The sequence below is a fragment of the Ovis aries genome, chromosome 20 (assembly GCF_016772045.2).
Source record: "Ovis aries strain OAR_USU_Benz2616 breed Rambouillet chromosome 20, ARS-UI_Ramb_v3.0, whole genome shotgun sequence".
NCBI lineage: Eukaryota > Metazoa > Chordata > Mammalia > Artiodactyla > Bovidae > Ovis > Ovis aries.
Genome location: NC_056073.1, coordinates 15149112 through 15159269, shown reverse-complemented (window position 1 = coordinate 15159269; position 10158 = coordinate 15149112). Strand labels below are relative to the sequence as shown.

The window sequence follows — 10158 nt, the reverse complement described above, 5'->3', positions numbered from 1 at the left end:
GCCAGGCCCCTCTGCCCATGGAGATTCTCCAGGCAAGAATACTGGAGTGGTTGCCACACTCTAACAGTGACAAAAATAAGGTTGCATCTGGGCATGTAGAGGTTTACCTGCAAGTGTGAGCATGCGTGACTGCTCGGACTAGCCAGGAGCCCGGGCGAGAGAAAGGCAGTGCCAGAACGAACGCGTGCATTTAGGAATGAACGCACGAGAAAATGAATGGGAGTTTACAGGAAGCTCCGTGTGAATGTGGGTGTGTGAATAAATGGGTCTGAGATGCCCTGCTGCAGCCCTGTAGCCTATACCCATGGTCTCTGAGAGAGAGGATTCCAGAGAAGTCTGTACCTGAGGTTCTAGAAACCTCACACCACCCCTCTAGGTGAATAATGGGCTTCAGAGGACCACACTCTTATTCACCAGATTCTGGGAGGGAACCTGAAGAGGGTGAGGAGTCTTCTGACCCTGAGAGCCCTCCCTGGGTGGGGAGGCCCCAGACTGGGTGGAGCAGCCACACCTGCCTGAAGTTTCGAGGAAGAGGGGGCGGAAACTGCCCCGGCACCGCCCTCTTGTAGGCTCTGCGGGCTCCCGCGGTCTTCTGGTCACAGTGGGTCCCACAACTTCCTCATTTCCCTAAATGGGCAACTTCACATTTAGAACACCAGGTCTTCCCTGGCAGACCCAAATGGCCAGGCCAGGATAGGCCTGGGCCCCTAACCCTGGGTCCCTGCCCCCCACTGGGCTGCGCCATCCCCACTGCATGGAGCCATGCCTCCCACCTTCCTGCTGCTGTCGCTGCTGCTCCTGCGGCTCCAGGGCCCTGTCTCAGGTAAGAGGGTGGGTGGGAGGTTGGGGGCAGGGAACGGTCTGTCCCTGGACCCCCTTCCTGCTTTTCTTGCCGAGTGATCTTGTGAGGTTGGAGGAGGAGGAGGAGGTCTGGCAGACCTAGTCGCCCCTTACCAGAGACCAGTGAGAAGTTTCCAGCAGAATATCTGGCCCTGGGGAAAGTTAACCCAGGCCTCACCAACTAAGATAAAGCTCTGGACCCTCTCTGCACGGGCCCCTTTATCTGCCCGGCTTCCTCAGGACCTCTGACCAGGGCCACTCCCTTTCCTCATACAACAAGGCCTCCTCCCTTGGGCCTCTGTCGGGAAGGCCCTGTTGGTTCTTTATAAGAAGCATTACCTTACGGGTGTGGGTGCTGAACTTGCTTTTTCTTGGAACATTGGGGCACAACCCCCGTCCCTACCCCCTGTCCTTGGCGGGGAGGGAAGCAATCCTTGAAGCCCTCTCTCCCACCCAACAGCTACTAAATGCTCTTTGAGGGGACCTCACCCAATTCTGCCTCCCTCGCTGCCATGGCAACCAAGTTACCACTTCCCGTTCAGTTCTGGGCACCGCCTGTGACAGGGCTGAAAGGTGGGCACACACGAACACAGTGCCCCGGAGACCCTTTGCAAGGTCGTCCCATCTGTACACCTCTCCCAGAAAGGCCCCCCCTGCCAGGGCAGAAGAGTGTCTCCTGGGGTCCCCCAAACCTGTCACCTGCCAAATAATTGAGTGGGATGATTCTGTTTAATTTGCATGGTACAAAGTGATACGAGAGAAGGCGTTGCCTTACTCCAAGCCTCAACTCTAGCGGCAGCTGGGTTGGAAACTAAGGTGGACGTCTTGGATGCTGGGCTCTTTCTTGGCCATCACAGCCCTGGGCTCCGTTGGGAAAGCCTGGAGCAACCTGCATCAGGGAAAAGGAGGCGTGCACTGCGCACGCACCACATTTAAGGCGCTGTCCAGGAGCACAGTTCTCACAGCCAAGCAGAGACAGATAAGAAGCAAAGACCTTACCCGGTCTGCTCACACAGCCAGTGATAGAATCGAGTTTTAACCTATGTTTATTTAGACTCCAAAATGTCTGTTCTCTACTCTGTGTGTGTGTGCTTGCAGAAGACTCTGAGGGTGTTAGAGGAGTAACTGCTGAGCGGAAGGTGGGTAGAGGGGCGGAGGGCCCCCACCGCAGCCTTCTCCTTCTTCCTGTCCCCTGGCTCGACACCCTCTCCCTAGTTCTACCCTCTCCTCATCAGACTGTGGATTATGAAGCTCACGGACCACATCTGCTTCCTAGGGATAGAGGGCAACTTATGAGCAGTGAAGAACCGTAGAGTTCTTTGGTTTAAACACAACCGGGAGTTGATAACACATGTTTGGACATACTGAATCTATGGGTTTTAGGTAACTAGAATATTTTAAAATTAAACATCAGCTAGAGTGAACACAGACAACTTGTTATTTAAAAGATGACTAGAGTGAAACTGTTTGTGAAACAAATAACTAGTGTTAATATTTTCCAAGCCTGAATTTTCTCACCTACCTAAGTTCACTGGGCTCTGGAATTTCAGAATGACGACTTGCGTTTGTGTCTGTATCTCCCTGAGGGCGGGATAAGACCCTGAAGACGGGGCTTATCACTTTCCCATCGGACTAGAAAATGCCACACACAAAAAGGGCTGTGTCTGCTCAAGTTCCCTAAATGTCAGGGCTAAGCTTCCTTTGTTAAACTAGGGGCTCCCTGTGGGCTATGCCTGTGTCTCCACCATTATACTGGGAGTTCCCCTGTATGTATCTAGCTAGCCCTGTATCTTCCTCATCATTTTAGGATTTCTCCAAGGGCACAGGACTACTGTCTTCCCCATCAGTCTGGGAACTCCTAAAGGGCAGGGCTAGCATCTCCTGCAACAGACGAGAGCTCCCTGGGGGAGGGGGCCTGTGTCCCCCTCTATCAGAGTTGGGCTGTATTTCTCCTTTGAGTTCCACGAGAGCAGAGCAATAGCTACCTGCCTCTTCACAAGTTTAGAGTTTCAAGTTGCTTCCTTCCTCCTTGCTCAAGCAGTTGTGTCTCCCCAGGTGCCCCCATGGAGAGTGTGTACTTAAAATTGCAGCACTTCGAAGGGGAGACTCTGTCTGTGCAGTGCTCCTACAAGAGCCGTAAAAACCACGTGGAGGGTAAGGTTTGGTGCAAAATCAGGAGGAGAAAGTGCGAGACTGGGTTCACCCGTGTCGGGGTGCAGGGGCCACGCTACTTGCTGCAGGACGATACCCAGGCCAAGGTGGTCAACGTCACCATGGCGGCCCTCAGGCACCAGGACTCAGGCCGGTACTGGTGCATGCGCAACAGCTCTGGCATCCTCTACCCTCTGATGGGCTTCCTGCTGGAAGTGTCTCCAGGTGAGCAGGCCTGCTGGGGCGCTGGGATGCTGGGGGGTGTCCTCCCGCCCTGTAGTCCACTGACATCAAAGACAACAAGGATGATAATGATCCATCAGTGGGCATGATGGACAGTGGGGTTTTCACAGTTCTCTCACAGACACCTTCATGGGCATTTTACAGATGAAGAAAATTAGATGTAAAAAGTCCTTTGCGGCTCTGACCTTGTTCAGGATCACAGAGCTAGCAAGTGGACGAGATGAGATTCGAGCTCAGGACTCTTTGTGCTTTGTTTTATTCAATCATCTGTTCAGTATTTATTCACTGTGCCCTGATTCTCTGCCAGGCATGATTCTAGGCTCTGAGGACACAGTGGTGAGCAAAACCAGACACGTTCCTGTCCTATGGGAGGTGATACGGAATAACACATTTTCAGACAAACAGTTGCAGATAACAGTGAATGTTCTTAAGCAAATAAGACAATGGGATGAACTAGGAAGTTCTGTGGTGAGGGGAGCGACTGAGTTAGTGGGGAGTCAAAGAAGGCTTCCCTGAGCAGATGACATCATGCAGAACCTGTGTGGGAAGAGAGTTTTCTAGCCTTGTTGAAAGTGGGTGGTTCAAAGGGCTTTCCAGGTGGGGAGAATGGCATATGCAAAGGCCCTGAGGTGAGAAGAAGCTGGTGCATGTTGAGTATTGGGCAGAGCAATAGAAGATGGGTCTGGAGAGGCAAACAGCAGTCCTGATGCCCATGATATGGGGGTCTGAGTTTTATTCTAGGTACAAGAGGAAGCTATTGGAGAGTTTTAGAGGGGTGACATTGTGCCTTGACTTTAAGATGATCAAAGCTCTCTCTTTAGTACAAACAAAGAGAGGAGGGCCAAGAACGAAGCCCTGCACTCTTTCTACATTTACAAGATAGGAAAGGGTGAGGAGCCAGACAGAGAGCCTGCAAAAAGCTTCCAGTGACTGTGAAAATTACTCTCCACCCTTCCCGGTTCCTCTAACCCAACTGCATCCCCATCTTCTGTTGGGTCTGAACTTGGGCAACTGCCATCTCTAAGACGCAGAGCAAATCTCATTCCTCCCTTCTCCAGTTCTGCTGTAGCCCCAGGGAAGTAGTCAAAACCAGTTTACTGAAGTCTTCATTTGTACGGACAAAAACATGAAATTGAGGGCGGGAGGAGAAGGGGACGACAGAGGATGAGATGGCTGGATGGCATCACCGACTCGACGGACATGAGTTTGGGTGGACTCTGGGAGTTGGTGATGGACAGGGAAGCCTGGCACGCTGCAGTTCATGGGTCGCAAAGAGTCAGACACGACTGAGCGACTGAACTGAGAGTAAACGTGACATGGTTTTCCCCTTAGTGTGTCTTCCCGCTGTACTCTGTTGGATCTCACTTTCCATCTCTTAACCACAATTTGGGGAGATTTCAACTTTGCAGGCCTTACTAGGAAATGAAAAATCTGCAAAACTTCTACTCTTCCACTGCATCTTGCAAATCGAGCTTTCTGGCCCCAGGCACCTGAGATGGGCGAGGGGGACAGCTGCTGTCCAACCTCCCTCCTTCATCACAGGAGGTAGGGGAGGAGGGTTCCTCTTCATCATCTTCTGGTCCTGCACCTCCCAACCCCTTGGTGTACTGAGGCAGGGATGAAGGAGAGGGAAACGGTTGTGTGACCTCACTGACCCTGCAGGAGGGCTCTGTCTCTGTGAACATCACTCCTTTTCTGCCCTACTCTTAGATCCTCTGTGGCCAAGTGCTGGCTCTGCCAGGGCAGCTGTGTGTGTTCTTTGAAGGGTCCTTTGGGGGTCTTCATACTGCTCACTAGGATGATTTGGGAGATCTGGCTCCAGGTTGGCCCTTTGTCCTATCCCCACCTCACCAATTCTGCTTGTTCTGGTTTCCTCGCACAGAAAAATGGGCACCTTCCTCGGTGAGGCCCTCGGAGAGCGTCCGTGCATGCATGGCAGTGGGATGCAGCCACAGCCCTCTCCCCACCACAGCATCCCTTTCTCTCTGTTCTCCTGTTTCCTGATGAGATTGGCTCAACACTGCTCCCTAGACTGACCCCTCAAGCTCCTGCCTGCTCCCCTCCCACCAACCAGACTCCAGCCTTCTTCTAGAAACGGGGGGTGAATGCCCGCCCAATGCATGAGGGTGGCAGGACCAGTTCGGGTGTCTCTCAATAAGCCCCCAAGGAAGGCATTTGACCTCACTGCTCGTAGTGTTCTTGGGAATCGGGGTCTTTGATGCGTCCTCGTCCTCATCTCCGGATCCCAGTTGCCAACCGTGGAGCAGCTGAGAAAGGTCACATTCAACGTCAGAGCAGAGAAATCTCTGACTTACAGGAATGAGGAAGGCCCAGAGAGTGACAAGAGAGGTGGGGGCAGGGAGGGAAGTGTCCTCTTGTCCCTGTGGCCAGACAGGGGACACTGGCAAACTTGTGAAAGACTCTTCCTTTTTGCTGTGCCTACTTCCTCCTCCTTGACCTCACCCCCTGAACACACACACCTGGTCCCTCAGCAAAGCAGGGTCCTAGATCCAAGGGACAGCCTCCCCACCACCCCAGTCCCCAGACAAGTGTGTGGGCTGCCGACAGCTGCTTCCAGAACCAAGACCCTGACCCAGTCTCACCTTCCTCCCTTTCTGGTCCCTCAGCCTCCAGAACCAAGGGAAACACTCCTCTCATAAAGCTGCCCAACATCCTCCAGAGTGAAACCGTTGTCGCCACAGGCCCTGTGCCCACCTCAGGCTTTGGGGGCCCTTTCATCAGCCAGGCGACAGCGTTCACAGCTGGACTCCTCACCTTGGCCAGACCACTGCCTTCTCCCACCTCAGGGAGCACCAGACTGACTTCTGTGATGGGCTCCAGTTTCTCCAGCACTGGCCTGTCCACCATGGGGCCCGGGAGGGCCACCGGGTCCCAGACAGCAACTGCATCTCCTAGCAACACCCGAGCCTCCGCTGCAGGCCCAGGCTCCACCTCCACTAAGGCCGCGCACCTCTGCACCGTGGGAGCCCCCACCATGGGAATGTGCCCCACCAGCAGAACTCTCCTCAACCACTTATTCCCCAGCAGGTACCTGGCGCGGGGGCTGGCATCGAATGCCGTTTTCCCAGACCTGGGAACAGACCGCCTGAGCAGACCGCAAGGTGCAGATGTCACGGCAGAGCAGCCCCTGTCGCACTCGCCACCCTACCGGGAATCCAGCCTGGCCTGTTGCTGAATGGGCGATGGGAAGCTGGCGTGGACGAGGGACAGGAAGGATGGCGGCAGGAAATGAGGGTGGGGCTGCGTCAGCACAGAATCTGAGGATGAAGAGGAGAGGGTCAGGACCGCACGAGGGGAGCGTCTCGGAGAGTCGGAAACGGGGACACTTTAATGTGGGTCCCCCAGGAGTGGACTCAGAGACCAGGATGCATGTTGTTCCCGGAATACGGGACAGAGCCAGGGGAAGTGAGGCGGGGCAGGGAGGGCAGCAGGCAGAGCGCTTGCACAGGCTGGCCACCACCGTGGGCAGCAAGGGCTCAGCCCCGCTGGGGAGAGCCCGGGGTCCAGTGTCAGGCAGCCGTGTGGAGGGCGAGGGGGCCGGGCCTTTATGTCCCACTGTTGGTGGTTGATGGCGGGCTGCCTGCCATGCGTGGCATGGAGGGCTCCAGTGACAAGAGAAAGCCTTCAGACCAAAAGTTTTTTTAACGGAGGTGCTGATGGCCGGTGTAGATGGAAGTGACGTGGCAAAGGGGGATACAGGCAGGGTAACCACAGCATGTGTTCTGGAGGACCGAGGTGGGAAGTGCCATCCTCGGTCACCCTGGGGAGAGTAAGACTCTTGGCCTCTTCTGTCACAAATGGGTGTCTCTTAGAGCCCCTGCCCCCAGCAGAGAGTACTCCCCCAAATACTGGAGAGATGCATGCCTTTGCTGGGGGCTCGGGGCTTCGTCCTCCTGACCTTTGAGCACCTCACTTCCTTCTCCCGCGGCTCAGTCCCCAAGGAAGAGAGGCCATCGCTCCCCATGGGGACTGGCGGGTCCCACTCCTCTCGCGTGGGATGTGGGAAGACGTGGGCCCGGGTGGAGTGCCCAGTACTCATCTCCTCCTGGCCCTGTCCCGTCTCCCCAGATACCTGGACTTTTATCCCATGGTGCTCGTGGGGGTGCTGGTGCTGCTCTCCATGCTTGTGATGCTGATCGCAGTCTACAGCTTCTGGAAGAAGAGACACATGGGAAGTGAGTAGAACCCAACCCTCGCAGCCCACCGAGGACAGAGTGCTGGGGAGCCTGATACCCTTTCCAAAGCGCCCGACTGCCCCTGGTCTCCAGGTGGTCGATCCTCACCTGCATCCAGTCAGGAGGACCATTTGACACCCAGGAGAGGGGGAGGGTGGGCAGGCAGTGGAACCTTCTGGGGCCCAGGCACTTGGCAGTGGAGGGCAGAGGCAGAGCGGCTGGCCCGGGAGCTTCGGGTGCTGAGCAGGACTGTCCCCTGCGTCTCTCCCCGTCCTCGCAGGATACAGCATATGCCATGACCCTGCCAGATCCTGGAAGGACTCGCCTGCAAGACTGGAACCTCTCTGGAGGCCCGCTTGATCTGAAGCCACTCAACTGTGGGGTGGGGAGGAGCTTCTCCCAGAGGGACCCCAGGAGACCCCCAGGAGACTCCTCAGAGGAGCGAAGACGGAGACCTGTCTGGGTTGGAGCCGGGCTGGGGGTGAGGACTGTGCAACCTGGACTCAGGCCTTCTTGGAACCGGAGGCTGTGCCGCACCTACTCAGTTCCCCTGGGCTGCTGGGAACCTGGCGGGGTTGGGAGTCAGAGCACGTGGCACTAGGCAGGGAGTCTCTGAGGGTTTGGGGCGCCACTGAGATGGCTCCTGAGAGCCACAGACCCCCGGGGCCCCAGCTAGGTGGCAGACAAGCCCCGAGGGAGCTGTTGGCAGACAGAGAACCTCTGCTATCATCAGCCTCGAAACCTCTTACTACAGAACTGAGCGGGGAGGGGTGGACAGCTGGGGTCCCCCTCCCCCGACCTGGGGCCCTGTCCTCAGTTTCCCTCTGCTCCCCTCAGGCGTCCCTATGCTCTTGGGGAAGAAAGAGTCTCAGAAGCAGCTTATGTCACAAGGGTCCCACGCTGGAGGAGAAACAGTGACTAAGAGGTGGGGGCCACTAGAGGCCCTGGGGACCCCTGAGCTATCTAAGCCTCCCACACCCTGGGCCAAGCATCCTCTACTGGGCCTCCGCATGCGCCCTGGCCTGACCACAGCTGCTTGTCCCTCAGGTCCCGAGTGCCAGCGGAGCCCACGCCCCCACTGCTGCCTGCTGGCCGGGCTGTCCAGGGACAGCTGTGACCAGGCAGCTGAGACCCCTCGCCTGCAGGGCCAGCCTGTCCCTAGACCTGCATGCAGAGGCTGACCAAGGCTCTTTCCCCCAGTTCCTGCACTCCAGCTCTGGGTCTGTACTCCTGGAGGGGATGCAGGGGAAGCCTGGGGTCCACTGGAGGGGAAGTTATAGCTCAGAGAAAGGGGGGATCAATTCCCTCCAGGGGACTCATGGTCCCCTGGGAAAAGAGGACCCAACAGTGACACAGCAAAGACAACTCAGAGCCGCTGGGCTGGGAGGGGGTGGGGAGGGGGGATGGAGCCAAGGAGCCTGGGTCAGGGGCGCAGCGGCCAGAGGAGTCTCTCCTGCCCCGCTTCATCCCCCGCACCCGCCCCCTCCAGCTCATGGCTCAGATTCAGCCTCTTCAGCAGCAAAGGCTAAAGAATAGGGGCTGGATTCCTCCCCTTGGGAGGGGTGTCCACCACCCCTGGGGCCGCTGGAATGAGAGCCTTGGGGTGGATGTGGCCTCTCTGCTCTCAGCCCTGGGTCATAGCCCTCCTGGGTAGGACAGCAAACATCAAAGGCAGGGGAGTGACACAGAGGGGCCTTGGTGGGCAGCCAGCCCAGGGTCGCCACTCCAGAGTGGAAGTGGGGAGAGAGGAAGGGGCAGGGGGCAATCCCGGGGGGGACAGCAGGGAGGCAGCCCCTCTCCACTGTGTCCAGAAGAAGACACTAGAGGAGAGACTCAGACTGAGGAACTGACAGGCCTGGTGCCAGGACACACACGCGCACACTGATAACCAGCCTCCTTATCGGGAGGGTGTGGCCGACACCCTGTGTGTAACCAAGAGGGGGTTAATTTTCCACCCGAAAAGCACACACCTATGGCCCTGCCCCGGTTGAGAGCAGGATGTCGGGGAGAGTACTGCAGGGGCTCAGGACCGGGACCCAGGGGTGCACCTGTCACGTGGGACCCTGTGCAAGTCACTAACCCTATCGGGCCTCACGTTTCCTCTCTTGTGAAAGGGGACACTAATTCCTACCTCTCAAGACTGTATTCAGGATAAAACGGAATAACACACGAACCTTACACAACTGACTAAAAGACTGATGCTTGGTCCTCCAGTTCTTTTCCAGGTCTGATGCTTCTCCATTCTACCTTTAAGACCGTCGGAACCTAAGTCTCTGTTTTGTCCTCGACTGTAAAGGGGTAGGGAGGGAAGAGGGCCACATGGTCTGGTCCTAGAAGGTGGGGCTGGGCGTAGGCAGAGGCCTCTGTGCCCTGATGTTATACAGGTGAGTTGTTAGGGGGACCAAACATCCCTGTTTGTCCAGGATGAGGGGTTCCTGGAACCAGGTGGACCTGCCCAAGCTGCCCAGCCCTGGAGCCAGTTCCCACGTGGACTCGAGCTAAGGACAGACACACAGCGCTGGGGAGGTGCAGACCATGTCCCCAGCTCCCCAGCCCTTAGGGGCCTGGGTGGTGTTTTTGGACCTCTAGGCCTCCAGGACATTTTCCCCCAAACCCTGGCCTCTGTCTTCCTGCTACCTGTTTGTCCTTCTCCCTGGAGCTCCAGGAAGACCCAGATCCGCAGCAGATCCAGGGCGGGCCAGTGCAGGGCAGGGAAGGTATCAGGCCA

General features: G+C 56.6%; 1 protein-coding gene across 2 annotated transcripts; it reads left to right on the top strand.

Moving 5' to 3' along the window:
• Nucleotides 1-273: 273 nt before the first annotated feature.
• TREML2 (triggering receptor expressed on myeloid cells like 2) lies at nt 274-9643 on the top strand. 2 transcript variants are annotated; one of them, XM_012100639.5, is made up of 5 exons: nt 274-823; nt 2896-3216; nt 5862-6282; nt 7324-7430; nt 7711-9643. In XM_012100639.5, exons 1-5 carry the CDS (start codon nt 763-765, stop codon nt 7788-7790), a joined length of 990 nt encoding a protein of 329 aa, XP_011956029.1. In that variant the 5' UTR covers nt 274-762; the 3' UTR covers nt 7791-9643. The 2 variants fall into 2 exon arrangements, with proteins under 2 accessions (XP_011956029.1, XP_042092730.1); XM_042236796.2 differs by having other exon boundaries at nt 5862-6356.
• The last annotated feature ends 515 nt before the right edge of the window (nt 9644-10158 follow it).

Excerpts from the sequence above, each read along its gene's own strand:
- TREML2 (XM_012100639.5), top strand. The coding sequence starts at position 763 with ATGCCTCCCACCTTCCTGCTGCTGTCGCTGCTGCTCCTGCGGCTCCAG. Across the intron at positions 6,283-7,323 it reads AACCACTTATTCCCCAGCAG|ATACCTGGACTTTTATCCCA; the intron begins GTACCTGGCGCG and ends CCGTCTCCCCAG. Across the intron at positions 7,431-7,710 it reads GAAGAAGAGACACATGGGAA|GATACAGCATATGCCATGAC; the intron begins GTGAGTAGAACC and ends CCGTCCTCGCAG.